Source organism: Pan troglodytes, chromosome 19 (assembly GCF_028858775.2).
Source record: "Pan troglodytes isolate AG18354 chromosome 19, NHGRI_mPanTro3-v2.0_pri, whole genome shotgun sequence".
Classification (NCBI taxonomy): Eukaryota; Metazoa; Chordata; class Mammalia; order Primates; family Hominidae; genus Pan; species Pan troglodytes.
In genome coordinates this window covers 91,877,908-91,894,454 of record NC_072417.2, presented here as the reverse complement: position 1 = coordinate 91,894,454, position 16,547 = coordinate 91,877,908, and the positions used below count along the sequence as shown (strand labels likewise).

General features: G+C 50.8%; 1 protein-coding gene across 3 annotated transcripts in view; it reads left to right on the top strand.

Moving 5' to 3' along the window:
- Nucleotides 1-16,547, top strand: part of TIMP2 (TIMP metallopeptidase inhibitor 2) — a 73,238-nt gene that overhangs the window by 44,386 nt on the left and 12,305 nt on the right. For all 3 annotated transcript variants that reach the window (XM_001146829.8, XM_054670208.1, XM_016933040.3), the window contains exons 2-3: nt 7,211-7,311; nt 10,129-10,237. In XM_001146829.8, coding sequence (XP_001146829.3) covers nt 7,211-7,311; nt 10,129-10,237 — 210 coding nt within the window. The remainder of the gene's footprint in view (nt 1-7,210; nt 7,312-10,128; nt 10,238-16,547) is intronic.

The window sequence follows — 16,547 nt, the reverse complement described above, 5'->3', positions numbered from 1 at the left end:
GGTTTTGACTTTGTATTTAGCAGCCGAATGTGTTTCTGAGTCCCAGGGATCCCTGCACCTCGTCTGGGCAGACAGGTGACTTTGAGGGACAGTGGGCCACCTTCTCCCGCTGCCTGAGCGCGTCCCGTAGCCGAGACAGGCGCTATGCTGTTACAGTGTGTGGAGCGCCCCGGGGAGAGGCTGTGAGTGATCTAGACATTGGGTGTTGATATCCACCGGTTTGCCTGTCCCAAACTTGGGCCTGGGAGCCCGGCAGAGTGGCTCAAGTGGAAAATGTTCTATATGGTATATTTATACATATAGCATGTGGGATTCCTCTAGTGAGCAGTTGGGCCCCTGGCAAGATAATAAAGAGAATTCAATGAGTGTGGAATAAGTACATTTCTTACAGGCAATTTTCTTTTTCTTTCAAAGGCAGGGTCTCGTTCTTTCACCCAGGACCGAGGTGCAGTGGTGCGTTCATAGCTCACTGCAGCCTTGAACATCTAGTTCATACAATTCTCCTGAGTAGCTGGGACTATAGGCAGATGCCACCACGCCCAGCTAATTTTTGTTTTTTTTGTTTTTGTTTTTTGTATTTTGTTTTTTATAGATGAGGTGTTGCTCAGGCTGGTCTTGAACTCCTAGCTTCAAGCAACCCACCCGCCTTGGCCTCCCAAGTGCTGGGATTACAAGTGTGAGCCGCTGCACCCGGCCTTTCGAGGCAATTTTCTTTTGGGGTCTGTCTCCCTCCCCCAGTTGTGGGCATGGCTTGTTCTTATTTTCTGCAGGAACTTCCATAGTACTTCTGTGGACACAGGAGGATTGGAAAGATGTTGGTGGGTGTATGAAGGGGACGTGAGGACGCAGGACCCACATGTTGATGGCAGCAGAGGGGACACCGAGGAGAGAGAACAAGGGAGGACCGTGCCACAGAAGCCGTGGCGTCTCTCCCTGGGGCTGGCGTGGTTGGAGTCTGTGGAGAGTGCCGCCCCTCCGGCCAGCCCTTGGCCCCGGCACATGCTGGTGACACCAGGTTCTCCAGCAAGCCCCCTTCACTGTCTGCTCCCCTCCGAGAGCAGCAGCAGCCGGTCCGGCCTCTGATGGTTTTCCAGGGGCGGTTGTGACTGTCGAAGTCTGACCGTAGCCCATCCTCTTTGGATCGTCTCCCGCGACCTTGGTTTTCCGCCCACCCGGTTCTTTTCCGTCCCCACTCTGACGGGTGCGCTCGGGATTGTTTTTGCAGGGGGGGAAGTGACATCATGTGGTGTCCTGGGCTGGAGGGGTGGGGGTGGGGACCCTGCGGTTGCGTGTGCTTTGAATTCAGCCGACGGTTGTACATTCCAGTAGCCGGCATCTGGCGGTGAATTCATCAGCCAGTGTATCACCCTTGATCTCAAACCCAGATGTTGTGTTCACAGCAGAAGGGAAAGAAGGAAAAACGAAATCTGAGACGCCCAGGGAGAGGCCGTGGTTTTTGGGCTCAGGGCAGTTAGAACGAGAGTCTTTATAAAGACTCGCCCTCTCGCAGCTGCCTCTGGCTCTTTGGGGAAGGGGCAGAGGAGCAGAGCAGCCCCTCTCGGGGGCGTGGACAGGAGATGGGCTGACACCCACCCCAGTGCCTAACACCAGGCCCAGCACCCAGTAGGTGTTCAATAAACATGTCTGTGCCACAATTTTCATTTCTTCCCAGATTCCTTACGTCTCTTCGCTTTCCCCAGCCCTGTTCTTCACATGGCCTGGGACTCGGAGAGGCCCTCCCTCTTTTGAAGTGGCCTGCTTTCCCCTACAGTCCTGGTGGTCCATCCTGGAGCTCAGAGTGCGGACCATTGCCATTGGCATGGAAATGTATTCCGGAGAGCTCTCTCTCCCTCCTCCTCTGTCCACCACTGGGCATTGGAAACTCTCCTTCTCTGTGTTCCTATCCGTCGTCTGTCATCTCGCCTGGATTGGATGCTCCTCCCAGGCAAGGCCTGCTGTATGCAGGATTCACCCTGTACCCTCTCTTCACCTGCTGTCGCCTCTGGGCAACAACCCCCGACAGGTACCCTCTGCTCTGAGCAGGTCAGCGGTGCAGATCCCGCTATGCCAACTGGTGTGCACTGATCAAAGCTGTCAGCTGGCCCCTCTCCTTCATGTCTGCGGCGTGCTGGTGCTTTGGGGAAGGTTGCCGTGGAACTGGTCCTTCTTTGCCTCTCTTGATTGCCATTTTCCTTCTTTCATGTAATTTCTCATTTTGCAAAGTGGGGGAGGAGGTGCCCACCCCCAATTTAAAGAGACCCTGAAGAATCTGAATTCTGTTCCCCAGGGGCAGACTAAAGCAGCCCAGGGGAGATGGAGATGCCTTCAGGCTCTGCTCCTCCAGGCCCCTCACCCCCACTTCCCTGCCCCTCACCCCCACTTCCCTGCAGGCATCTGGCGGCCTCCTCGCCAGTTCACTTTCTAGTCCTAACCCCACGTGGCTACCCTGGACCCTTGATTTGACCAGCCTCCTCTTTTCTGACACTTTAAAGAAGGAAAGTGTGTAATCTGCAGCCCCCAGGCAAAGCTAGCACGCTGGGAAGCTGCATCAAATTGAGAGTCTGTGGCCTGCTGACCAGGACCGGGTCTGTGTAACTGAGTGGCATGATGCCACCGTCCCAATCCCTCACCCACGGGAGTGGGAGAATTCGCCCTGCTTGTCTATGCGATGCTCGTGGTCCTGAACTGTACACGCATTAGTTCCCGGGCACCGCAGCCTCCACACCAGCCCCTCTAACAGTCACCACGACCTTGTGAAGTGTCAGGACTGTTGTCATCGTCTCTGTCTTAGGTGTGAACAACTGTGGCTCAGTGAAGTCAAGGAGCTTCTCAAAGATCACGCAGCCATCCAGGGGTGAATGCAGGATCTCTGTCTCTTGCTGCCTCCTTCAAATAAGTGTCCAGCTGCCACCTGGGAGCCTTAGGCGTTTTTGTAAGAGAACAACATGTGAACCTCAATGCCCATGGTAGGATGCAACATTTTGGCCGTTTTGAAGTAATCTTTGCTTATTTTCTGAACTCCAGTGACGTGCTTGTTGAGTGCCTATTGTGCGTTAAGCATTGTGTGGCTTAGGGGACCATTGAAAGGCGGCTCCAAGGCCGGGCGTGGTAGCTCACGCCTGTAATCCCAGCACGTTGGGAGGCCGAGGCAGGCGGATCACGAGGTCAGGAGTTCAAGACCATCCTGGCCAGCATGGTGAAACCCCGTCTCTACTAAAATAAATACAAAAAATTAGCCGGGCATGGTGGCGCGTGCCTGTAATCCCAGCTACTTGGGAGGCTGAGGCAGGAGAATTGCTTGAACCCAGGAGGCGGAGGTTGCAGTGGGCCAAGATTGCACCATTGCACTCCAGCCTGGATGACAGAGCTAGACTCCGTCTCAAAAAAAAAAAAAGAAAGAAAGAAAAGAAAAGCAGCTCCAGAAATTTCCAAAATAACATACAGAATTCAGCAGACTGTAATAAAGGCCGGCTTGCTGCTCCTACTGGAACTGTTGATTCCTTTGGATTCTGCTGGTTTGCTTTTTTTTCCTTTTCTTTCTTTTCTTTTTTTTAAAGACGGAGTCTCACTCTGTTGCCCAGGCTGGAGTGCAGTGGCATGATCTCAGCTCACTGCAACTTTCACCTCCTGGGTTCAAGCGATTCTCCTGCCTCAGCCTCCCAAGTGGCTGGGATTTTTGTATTTTTTGTAGAGATGGGGTTTCACCATGTTGGCTAGGCTGGTCTCAAACTCCTGACCTCAAGTGATCCGCCCGCCTCAGCCTCCCGAAGTGCTGGGATTATAGGATTGAGCCACCGTGCCTGGCCCTGGTTTGCTTGTGAGCTGGTGACTCTGCTACATGAAGAGCAAACTTTGACCAAGTTAATCTGGCACATTGACTAATTTGCATAAACATTTTTGGTGCAGCATTGTCGTAAGGTATATAGATTAGGCAGGGAGCAAGAGAGCCAAGGACAAACTGCACCTGGGCCACCAGCCCAAAGTTGTCAGCGTCATCTCAGCTCCATCTGGCAAAGAGTTAGTGAGCACCAACTGTTCTGCAGTCAGAATGTAGCCTCAACCTGTTAGGACCTCCCAGGGCCCTGAGCAGACAGGTGTGCAGGAATTGACAGCAGGATGGAAAAGAGATGGGGAATATACCAAGTGCTGCAGAAGGACAGGATTTCCCAGAGGAAGACAGAAAAGGGCTATTTTAGCTGGGTCTTGAAGAATGAAGAAAAGTTCTCCAGGCAGAGAGGGGAGATGGCATTTGGGGCGGAAGAAATTTGCCTGTTCAGGCTGGGTGTGGTGGCTCACACCTGTAATCCCAGCACTTTGGGAGGCCAAAGTGGGCGGATCACTTGAGGTCAGGAGTTCGAGACCAGCCTGGCCAACATGCTAAAACCCTGTCTCTACTAAAAATACCAAAAAAAAAAAAAAAAAAAAAATTAGCCTGGCAAGGTGGCAGTTACCTGTAACCCCAGCTACTCAGGAGGCTGAGGCAGGAGATTTGCTTGAACCTGGGAGGTGGAGGTTGCAGTGAGCTGAGATCAAGCCATTGCACTCCAGCCTGGGTGACAAAAGTGAAACTCCGTCTCAAAAAAATATATATGGTAATTAGTCAGGCATGGTGGTGCCCGCCTGTAATCCCAGCTACCTGGGAAGCTAAGGCAGGAGAGTCACTTGAACCTGGGAGATGGCTGAGATTGCGCCACTGCACTCCAGCCTAGCGGGGGTGGGGGTGACAGAGCAAGACTCTGTCTAAAAAAAAAAGAAAGAAAGAAAGAAAGAAACTTGTCTGTTCAGAGGTGTGGATGCACCTGGGCGTGTTCAGGGCAGACGAGTATTATGAAGTGGTAGAATAGTGGGAGCATGGGTTGGGGGTGTTGGGCACAGCAGCTGAGGCCCCTGGCTGACTTCAGGTTGCAAAGGCGCTCATATTTTAGGGGAGGGCAGGGGGCAGCCAAGGATGATGTTTGAGCAGAAAAGAACGTGAATAAAAAAAGACAGCTGGTTGCGGTGGATGAGAGGATGGTTAGGAGGGCACTGGAAATAGGGGGCCGTCAGGGCAAAGCCTTCTGTTCTGGAGTGGCCTGCCGGGAGACATTTCCTAGATGTGGCTTTTCAGGATGAGGCCTGGATTAGCCTGGGAAACAGGAACCTGTGGCCTCGGCCAATCATGACTCAGCTCCAACAGAAGAAGAAAGAAGAAAGGGGTTTGTGCCCAGGCGAGGCAGTGGGGCTGTGGTGTGGGACTCTGGTGCCAGCCTGGGATCCAGAGAGCATTGCTGGGGCCCAGGGGGATGGACACAGATGGAGCACCCACACGCCTGAGCCTCCCTGCCCCTGTGGGAAGAGACAGCCCTGCCTAAGGGGTTCCAAGAGATTTGAGCCGACCACGTGGGGTGGGGCTGGGGCTGGGGCTGGGGCTGGGGCTAGGAGGCTGCCTGGAGCCTGGCGTGGTCTGCTCCTTACCTCTCTGTTTTGCTCATATCCACTGTAACATAACACTTACCCAGAGTGACCCTGAAGAGCTGAGTTTGGGAGGGCAAAGCTTTTAAAGCCATTAAAACAGACCATGTCACCAACTAATGGCCTTGAAATTAAAAAAGGGAGGGCTCTACCCAACCCTCCCCAAGTGACAGCATGAACTACTGATCTGCTTGTCCTCAGGTTACCAGGAGTGGAACAGAATCCTGGCTTAATTGCTAGGAGAAAGCCCTGTGTTGCATGGCCTGTCAGCAACCTCAGGCTCCAGAATATTCTGGAATTGCCCCAGCGCAGCCTCTTCCCCAACTCCTTTCTGTTTGGTTGTGGCTTAGTTGGGATCCTCTTTCCTTCTGTTTGTCCTTCCTCAGCATCTGTCCCTTGGGTCTGCCAGCTGTGCCTGCCGATGTCTCCTTTGGGTGAAACTTCCTGCCCCTGCCCCTGTTGTGCCCCTGATAGACTCTGTGTTACTGTAAAGAATCACCCAGGCTGGGCGTGGTGGCTCACGCCTGTAATCTCAGCACTTTGGGAGGCCGAAGCAGGTGGATCATTTGAAGTCAGCAGTTCGAGAACAGCCTGGCCAACATGATGAAACCCTGTCTCTACTAAAAATACAAAAATTAAGGTTGGGCACTGTAGCTCATGCCTATAATCCCAGCACTTTGGGAGGCTGAGGCAGGTGGATCACCTGAGGTCAGGAGCTCAAGACCAGCCTGGCCAACATGGCGAAACGCTTTCTCTACTAAAAATACAAAAATTAGCTGGGTGTGGTGGCAGCTGCCTATAATCAGAGCTACTTGAGAAGCTGAGGCAGGAGAATTTCTTGAACCCAGGAGGCAGAAGTTGCAGTGAGCCAAGATCATGCCACTGCACTCTAGCCTGGACGACAGAGTGAGACTCCGTCTGAAAAAAAAAAAAAATTAACTGGGCGTGGTGACAGGCGCCTGTAATCCCAGCTACTCGAGAGGCTGAGGCAGGAGAATCACTTGAACCTGGGAGATAGAGGTTGCAGTGAGCCAAAACGGTGCCACTGCACTCCAGCCTGGGCAACAGAGCGAGACTCCATCTCAACAACAACAACAACAAAAATTACTCATAGAACATTTTCCAGGTCAGGAAAGATGAGAAGAGCTGGATAGACCTTTCCAGATGTAAGACCCCCAAACCTAAATATGCCGGGTACGTTTAAGGCCCCTTTAAGGTGGATAACTCCCCCTCTGCCCTCAGCCCAGAAAAGCTTGTTTCCAATAGGCCGTGGCTGGAGGGTGGGGAAATGTCCCATCCTTCGCGGAATGTGTGGGATTGTGGGTCAGTTCCATGGGGTACCTGCTTGCCCCAGCCACCAGTGAGTACCCACTGGAGAGAAGGAAAAAAAAGCCAAAAGCACTCAAGCATGATATCAACAGATGAGCTTCAGTCAAATCAATGACTGCCTCCCACTGTTACAGAAACCACCCTGGTCACAAGGGACTGTGGGCTTCTGGCTTGGGCCCCTGTCAACAAAGAAGGGATTCTTGTTGAAGAATCGTGGAAGGAGGAGGAGGAGGCTGGGCATCATCTCTCAGCTTGGAGGAGGAGACGCCATGCCGGGGGCTGGGATCACCATGTCCCTTGCCCATCTCGCACCTTGCTGCTGTCTGTAACCCCCCAGCACCTCCTGCAGGCCTGGACGTCTTATCCCTCTCCTTAGCCCCAGGAGCGTGTTTCAGGAACTCTCCTCACCTCTGTGTCTTGTGTTTTGCAGTGATCAGGGCCAAAGCGGTCAGTGAGAAGGAGGTGGACTCTGGAAACGACATTTACGGCAACCCTATCAAGAGGATCCAGTATGAGATCAAGCAGATAAAGGTAATAGTGGCCGCCAGCATCCCGGGCTGCACTGTGGGCACAGCTGTGGGGTGTTGGGGTTGGCAGAGAGCCTGGGTCCCTGGAACACGATCTGGCCACCTGTGGACTAGAGCAGAGGATGACGTCATCAGGCTGCAAATAGATCCGATTTCCCTTAATCCTCGAATGCCTGAAAAGTTGTGTGGAGATGACATGCTCCCCACAAGTTCAATTCCTTCAGAAACCTGTCCGGGCGTTGCGGCTCACACCTGTAATCCCAGCACTTCGGGAGGCCGAGGTGGGCGGATCACTTGAGCTCAGGAGTTCAAGACCAGTCTGGGCAACATGGTGAAAATCCATCTCTACAAAAAACCAGCCAGGCATGGTAGCGCCCACCTGTGGTCCCAGCTATTCGGGAGGCTGAGGTGGGAGAATCGCTTAAGCCCAGGAGGCAGAGGTTGCAGTGAGACATCTCACCACTGTATTCCAGCCTGGGTGACAGAGTGAGAGCTTGTATTTAAAAAAAAAAAAAAAAAAAAAAAAAATGTGGCAGGGAGGGCAGGGCCTGGCCTGGGGCAGGAGAGGTGATGCTATTGTCATTGACAGTAACTAACATGGTCTGTAAGAGAGACGAAAATTCATGTCGCAGGTGGAGGGACAGCCGTGTGATATGGTGGTAGTTGTAGTCATCGATATTTAATTTTGTCATTAAAAATAAAAAGTAGACCAGGCACAGTGTCTCATGAGTATAGTCCCAGCACTTTGGGAGGCCGAGGTGAGTGGATCACCTGAAGTCAGGAGTTCAAGACCAGCCTGGCCAACATGAAGAAACCCCATGTATCTACTAAAAATACAAAAATTAGCTGGGCATGGTGGCGAGTGCCTGTGATCCCAGCTACTTGGGAGGCTGAGGCAGGAGAACACTTAAACCTGGGAGGCAGAGGTTGCCGTGAGCTGAGATTGCACCACTGCATTCCAGCCTGTGCGACAAGAGCGAAACTCCATCTCAAAAAAAGAAAAAAAAAAAAAGTAGCTGAAAATCAATGTTATCAGAAGGTCAGTGGAATGCTTCATCATCACATGTATGTCAGTTTAAGGGGATGACCTAGTCTCTCAGTGCCTGAGTCTCTTTCTTTACGAAGCAGGAAAGAGGATCTGCTCTTACGACCTCATAAAGGGGTTGTGAAAAGGCCAGTGCCAGTGCCCAGGAAATGCTTTTAGCCTTTTGGCAAATGATGTCATTTAGTACAGCATCAACATAACCTTTCCTGGTATAAGCTGGAGTGTCACTCTCAAGCCATTTGTCATGACATCAGGCATGCTCCCATTCCATTTGGGTTTGCTTATTGAAACTCTTCGGGGGGAAAGAAACAGCCTCCCTGAGTGCTGAGAAAATGCCATTCTTCACCTGGGCAGCAGGTGCGTTCCTGAAAGGCTGTGAGTAAATCACATGTTGAGAAAGCAAACTCTTCTGGCCCATGGAGTTACGTCCTAATTCCTGAGGTGCCTCTCTGCTCTCATTGCCATCAAGTAGACAATATTTGATCAAAATTCCTGGAAATATGGGTTGGGTGGAGTGACTTATGCCTGTAATCCCAGAACTTTGGGAGGCCGAGGCAGGAGGATTGCTTGAGCTCAGGAGTTTGAGACCAGCCTGGGTAATAGAGCGAGACCTCGTCTCTACTAATTAAAAAAAAAAAAAAGCCAAGCATGGTGGCATGCGCCTATAGTCCCAGCTACTCGGGAGGCTGAGGTGGGAGGATCACTTGAGCCTGGGAAGTTGAGGTTGCAGCCCCAGCCTGGGCAACAGAGTGAGACCCTATCTCAAAAAAATAAAAAATTCCTGGAAATATGCAAAAGTCATGGTCCTTCATGGTGGTCCAGAGTCACGTGGAGGTACAAAAGCCCCTCCCCATAGATTCAGAAATGACCTCTTTGGGGCGGGGGGTGAGGGAACAGAGGTGTTGTCTGAGGATGTCATGCTCCAGATGACAGTCTTTTTTTTTTTTTGAGATGGAGTCTTGCTGTCTCCCAGGCTGGAGTGCAGTGGTGCAATCATGGCTCACTGCAAGCTCCACCTCCTGGGTTCACGCCATTCTCCTGCCTCAGCCTCCCGAGTAGCTGGGACTACAGGCGCCCGCCACCACGCCCAGCTAAATTTCTGTATTTTTAGTAGAGACAGGGTTTCACGTTAGCCAGGATGGTCTCGATCTCCTGACCTCGTGATCTGCCTGCCTCGGCCTCCCAAAGTGCTGAGATTACTGGTGTGAGCCACTTCGCCCGGCACAGATGAGTCTTGTGCCCACCTGCTGTGATCTGCCACACTAAAAGTTGAGTGACTCCAAAGAGTCACTTTGCTATAAGAAGTCTTTTTCTTTTCTTTTTTTTTTTTTTTGACGGAGTCTTACTCTGTCATACAGGTAGGAGTGCAGTGGCACCATCTCAGCTCACTGCACCCTCCACCTCGCAGGTTCAAGCGATTCTCCTGCCTCAGCCTCCCACATAGCTGAGATTACAGGCACTTGCCACCGTGCTCAGCTAATTTTTGTATTTTTAGTAGAAACGGGGTTTTGCTACGTTGGCCAGGCTGGTCTCAAACTCCTGACCTCAAGCGATCTGCCCACCTCAGCCTCCCAAAGTGCTGGGACTGCAGCCATGAGCCCTGAGCCCAGCTGGAACGGTCTTTTTCTAACCCATGTATTTGCACTTCCCGGTCCTCTTGGGTGCTGGCTGTACCCCAGATACAGGTTGTGCCGCCCAGGGTGTTCTGGATGGGAACGGAATTCACCAACTGTGTGGCCTCCCTCTGCTTACATGTCCTCCTCCTTGTCTTTCCAGATGTTCAAAGGGCCTGAGAAGGATATAGAGTTTATCTACACGGCCCCCTCCTCGGCAGTGTGTGGGGTCTCGCTGGACGTTGGAGGAAAGAAGGAATATCTCATTGCAGGTGTGTATGAGTGGGGCCATCAGCCGGAGGCTCGCACAGAAGTGGGGCTGTTCCTCGACGCGGTCCAGGGCTCGTTTCCCAGGCTCGGGGGGTGGGGAGGCGGAGTAGCTGAGGAACAGTGAGGCAGGGTACGGAGCCCTCTCAGCCACTTCCCGTCAGAGAATGCTAGTGAATGTTCACTACCTGCCAATTTCCTGGGAAATTTGAGATTGGTGGACAAAAAAAAGGGAGCATTTTTGCCTTTTGTTCCTAAAAGGGAGGCGAGTGCAGGATGCTGGAAACATGCAAGGCAGAGAAACCCTTTCTGCTGTCGGGAGGGCCAAAAGCTTGCGTAACATCTGTGGATACTATGCACAAGACCTGCTTGGCTTATTCATTCATCTGTCTCCTTTTTTTATTGTGGTAAAATAATACGTAACAAAATGTAGCCATGTTAATTAACCATTTTCTTTCTTTCTTTCTTTCTTTCTTTCTTTCTTTCTTTTTTTTGAGACAGAGTGTCGCTCTGTCGCCCAGGCTGGAGTGCAGTGGTGCAATCTTGGCTTACTGCAACCTCCACCTCCTGGGTTCAAGCAATTCTCCTGCCTCAGCCTCCTGAGTAGTTGGGATTATAGGCACACGCCACCACGCCCAGCTAATTTTTGTATTTTTAGTAGAGATGGGGTTTTACTGTGTTGGTCAGACTGGTCTCGAACTCCTGACCTCAGGTGATCCACCCACCTCGGCCTCCCAAAGTGGCAGGATTACAGGCGCGAGCCACTGCGCCCGGCCAACCATTTTCAAGTGTACACTTCAGTGGCATTAGATACATTCGCTGTTGTGCAACCATCACCACCATCTGTCTGCACATCTTCCCAAACCAAAACTCCGTCCCCGTTAAACACTAACTCCCCCTTCTCTCTTCCCTCAGCCCTTGGCCACCTCCATTTTACTTTCTGTCTCTGTGGATTTGACTGCTCCAGGGGCCTCACATGGGTGGAACCCTGCAGTGTTTGTCCTCTCTGTCTGGCTTATTTCAGTAGCATCATGTTTTCAAGGTTCGTTCACGTTACAGCATACATCAGAATTTCCTTACTCTTTTTTTTGTTTTTGAGACAGAGTCTCGCTCTATTTCCCAGGCTGGGGTGCAATGGCACTATCTCGGCTCACTGCAACCTCCGCTTCCCAGGTTCAAGCGATTCTCCTGCCTCAGCCTCTCAAGTAGCTGGGATTATAGGCACACGCCACCACACCTGGCTAATTTTTTTTTGTATTTTTAGTACAGACAGGGTTTCACCACGTTGGCCAGGCTGGTCTCCAAATTCTGACCTCAGGTGATCCGCCCACCTCAGCCTCCCAAAGTGCTGGGATTACAGGCGTGAGCCACCACACCCGGCCCAAAATGTCCTTACTTTTTAAGGATGAATAATATTTCATTGTATGAATGTAGCACATTTTGTTTATTGTTGCATCTCTTTGTTTATAGTTTTTTGGTTTTTTTTTTTTTTTTTTTTTGAGACAAAGTCTTGCTCTGTTTCTCAGGCTGGAGTGCGATCATGACTCACTGCAACCTCGATCTCCTGGGGTCAAGTGATCCTCTCGCCTCAGCCTCCCAAAGTGCTGAGATCAACTACAGGTGTGTGCCACCACACCCAGCTAATTTTTTTATTTTTTGGTAAAGAAGTCTCACCATGTTGCCCAGGCTGGTCTTGAACTCCGAGGCTCAAGCAATCCTCCTGCCTCAGCCTCCCAAAGTACTGGGATTATAGGCGTGAGCCACTGTGCCCAGCCTATATTTTTATTCCTAAATAAAATTATTTTCCCTTACTTCCTTCTACGGCCTCCTCTGCTTGCCCAGCTAGGCTGAACCACAGGAGGCCAGGACAGGATTCTCAATCTCAGCACTATTAACATTTGGGGATGGACCATTCTTTGTTGTGGGGGCCTACCTTGTACATTATAGGATATTCAGCTGCATCCCTGGCCCCCACCCTCTACATGCCACAGCACCCGCTCCAGTCATGGGGTCTCTGGACATTGCCACATGTGCCCAGGGGAGGTGGGGTAGATTGCCCCTGCTTAAGAACCACTGGGCTCAAAGAGCTTTCTGCAGTGATGGAAGCGGTCTCTGCACCATCCAGTCCAGCAGCCCCCAGCCTTGTAGCTCGTGAGCACCCGAGATATGGCTAGTGCAGCCAAGGAGCTGAATTTTAAATTTTATTTCATTTCAAGTAATTTTAGTATAAATGTAAACAGCCACATGTGGCCGGCAGCCGCAGTCTAGCATGGCACTGACTCAGCCAGTTAAGGAACATTATTCCCCTCCTCCCTGGGGAAGTAGGAATCTGATCACAAACTTAAGAAAAAAAGAATAGACAAGGCCTGGTGCAGTGGCTCATGCCTGTAATCCCAGCAATTTAGGAGGCTGAGGCGGGCGGATTGCTTGAGGTCAGGAGTTCAAGACCAGCCTTGCCAACGTGGTAAAACCCTGTCTGTACTAAAAATACAAAAATTAGCTGGGCGTGGTGGCAAGTGCCTGTAGTCCCAGCTACTCAGGAGGCTGAGGCATGAGAATCATTTGAACCCAGGAGGCAGAGATTGCAGCAAGCTGAGATCACGCCACTGTACTCCAGCCTGGGTGACTGAGCAAGACCCCATCTCACAAAAAAAAAAGAGAAAAGAAAGAAGAGACAAGACAATTCCCCTAGCCTGGTACTATATTTTGTTCCAAAAGGCAACTGTAATCATAAACATATACTCCAAATCCAAATATCCATGATTGGGGGATTTTCTTCTGGTTTAGGTGACATGTACTTTTTTCCCTTCTAAAAATCAATGTGTGCTTAGTGGGCACCTGTTAGGTGCCCAGCCCCGTGTTAGAGACAATGGAAGATTCCCACGGTGAGATCCTTGGCTCTGGTCATCATGGAGCACACAGATGTTCCGACTGGGGAGACTGGAAAAGAAAGGAAATAGACAGATTTTGCTTGTGGAGAATTGTGAATAGTAAGTGAATGCTTAGAAGGTGCAAAAGGGGCCGGGCGAGGTGGCTCACGCCTGTAATCCCAGCACTTTGGGAGGCCGAGACGGGCAGATCATGAGGTCAGGAGATTGAGACCATCCTGGCTAACACGGTGAAACCCCGTTTCCACTAAAAATACAAAAAAAAAAATTAGCCGGGTGTGGTGCCAGGCGCCTGTAGTCCCAGCTACTCAAGAGGCTGAGGCAGGAGAATGGCGTGAACCCTGGAGGCGGAACCTGTAGTGAGCCGAGATCGCGCCACTGCACTCCAGCCTGGGCGACAGAGCGAGACTCCATCTCAAAAAAAAAAAGAAGGTGCAAAAGGAAGAGAGACTCTCACAGGTCCAAGGGTCTAGGCAGACTTGCTGCTGGAAGAAGGTGGTGTCCTTGCCTATGGATGGGGAGGGGGTCATTGCAGGGAGGAAGATGCGGGGTGTGAGTTGGGCAGGGAAGACTCCTGTTATCTCCCCTTGGGTAAGATCTTCCCTCCCTTCCTTAACATGCTCACAGCTCCTGCTTTGCTGGGTATCTCGGTCATCAAGACTTCTGTCCCTCTCCTTGGGGATAATAGGAGACTTCCCCCCCTTTTAAGATGCATTTCTGGACTTCCTAAAATGTTTTATTATGAGCACTTTTCTTATTCTTATTCCAAGACAGAGTCTCCCTCTGTTGCCCAGGCTGGAATGCAGTGGTGTGATCTTGGCTCACAGCAACCTCTGCCTCCTGGGCAATTCTCGTGCCTCGGCCACCCAAGTAGCTGGGATTACAGGCATGTGCCACCATGCCTGGTAATTTTTGTGTTTTTAGTAGAGATGGGGTTTCGCCATGTTGGCCAGGCTGGTCTCAAACTCCTGGCCTCAAATAATCTACCTGCCTCAGCCTCCCAAAGTGCTGGGATTATAGGCACGAGCCACCATGCCTAGCCATGAGCACTTATTTTTTTTTAACAGCTTTATTGAGATATAAGTCACACTCTATTCAATTTATCCATTAAAAATGTACAATTTGGGCCAGGTATGGTGGCCCATGCCTGTGATCCCAGCACTTTGAAAGGCCAAGGTGGGAGAATTGGTTGAGGCCAGGAGTTCGAGACCAGCCTGGGCAACATAGTGAGACCCTGTCTCAGCAAAAACAAAAATAATTAGCCAGGTATGGTAGCATGTGCCTGTAGTCCTAGCTTCTCAGGAGGCTGAGATGGGAGGATCGCTTAAGCCCAGGAGTTTGAGGCCGCAGTGTCATACCACTGCACTCCAGACTAGGTGAGAGCAAGACCTTGTTTAAAAAAAAAAAAAATTATACTATTCAGTGGTTTTTTTTTTTTTTTTTTTTTTTTTGGAGACAGTCTTGCTCTATCCGTCCGACTGGAGTGCAGTGGCACGATCTTGACTCACTACAATCTCTGCCTCCCGGGTTCAAGCGATTCTCATGCCTCAGCCTCCCAAGTAGCTGGGATTACAGGTGTGTGCCCCCACACCTGGCTAATTTTTGTCTTTTTAGTAGATATGGGGTTTCACCATGTTGGCGAGGCTGGTCTTGAACTCCTGACTTCAGGTGATCCACCTGCCTAGGCCTTCCAAAATGCTGGGATTACAGGCGTGAGCCACCGCGCCCGGCCTACAATTCAGTGGTTTTAGTATAGTCACAGAGTTGTGCAACCATCACTACAGTCAAAAAGAAATCCTGTATTCTTGAGCTATTACCCTCCTGACTCCCCTCCCCCTCCCCCAGCCCTAAGCAGCCACTGGTATACTTCCCGTCTCTATAGATTTCTCTATGCTGGGCTTTCCTGGGAATGGAATCATACGTGTGACCCTGTGTAACCGGCTTCTTTCGTGTTTCCAAGGGTCATCCATGTTACAGTGTGTATCAGAATTTCATTCCTTTCTATGACTGAGTATTCCACTGTATGGATAGACCACGTTTTGTGTATCCGGTCATCATTTGATGTGCATTTGGGTTGTTGCCACCGTTTGGCCGTTGTGACAAATACTGCAATGAACATTGGTGTGTGAGATTTTGCAGGGACCTGTTCTCATTTTTCCTGGGTGTATCCCTGGCAGTGGAATTGGTGGGGTGGGGGGTGGGGAGGGGTTGGGTGACTTTAGGTTTAACCATTTGAGGAGCTGGCAGACCGTTTTCCAAAGCAGCTGCACCATTTTACATGCCCAGTATTATCTATGATTTTTACAATAAGAAAAAAAAAAATCAAATGGAGAAGGGTAGGGGGACAAAAACCACCTGTGGTGCAAAGATCTTACCAGCTAATTAATGCCCTCAAAAAAGACACAGAGGAGGCAGAAGAGCTGGGGTGGCCGCACAGCACGCACGGTGGCGCGTGGCAGAGGCACGATCTGCAGTGTGGCATTCGGGGGCTGCTGCAGCTGTGCACAGAACAGAGCACGGGAGGAAATTTCCCAGCGTGTTAGCATCTGCTGTGTCTCCTTTTCAGTTCTTTCTTGTATTAAACCTTTAAAATTATGGCATTTATTACATTTGTCATCAGAAAAATAAAATCTGGAGAGAAAAGAAAGGAGACAGAATCCCCCGTGGTGCAGGGAACTTACTTCCAGTTTTCTGCATCCTCTGTTTGTTCCTATGCACAGGGAACAGCCTTTAAAGTAAGTCCCAGCCGTCCCAGCTCAGTTTCGTCACACTGCCCTCTAGGGGCTTTCTGGCCAAACTGCAGCGCTGCAGAAGGACTCTTGGGTGCAAAAGTGACCTTGGTCTGAGCCAGCACCGGTGTCCAAACATACCCAGCTGAATCCTCGCCCATGCTGAAGCTCTCTGTTTGTTTTTGTTTTTGTTTGAGATGGAGTCTCTCTCTGTTGCCCAGGCTGGAGTGCAGTGGCACAATCTCGGGTCACTGCAATCTCTGCCTCCCGGGTTCAAGCAGTTCTCCTGCCTCAGCCTCCCAAGTAGCTGGGATTACAGGTGCCCAACACCACGCCCAGCTAATTTTTTTTTTTTTTTGAGACAGAGTTTCTGTCTTGTTGCCCAGGCTGGAGTGCAATGGCGTGGTCTCGACTCACCACAACCTCTGCCTCCCGGGTTCAAGCGATTCTCCTGCCTCAGCCTTCCGAGTAGCAGGGATTACAGGCATGTGCCACCACGCCTGGCTAATTTTGTATTTTTAGTAGAGACGGGATTTCTCTGTGTTGGCCAGGCTGGTCTCGAACTCCTGACCTCAGGTGATCCGCCCACCTCGGCCTCTCCAAAGTGCTGGGATTACAGGTGTGAGCCACCGCACCTGGACGGCATTAAGTACATTCACAATGTTGTGTAACTATCACTATCTATTTCTAGAAGTTTT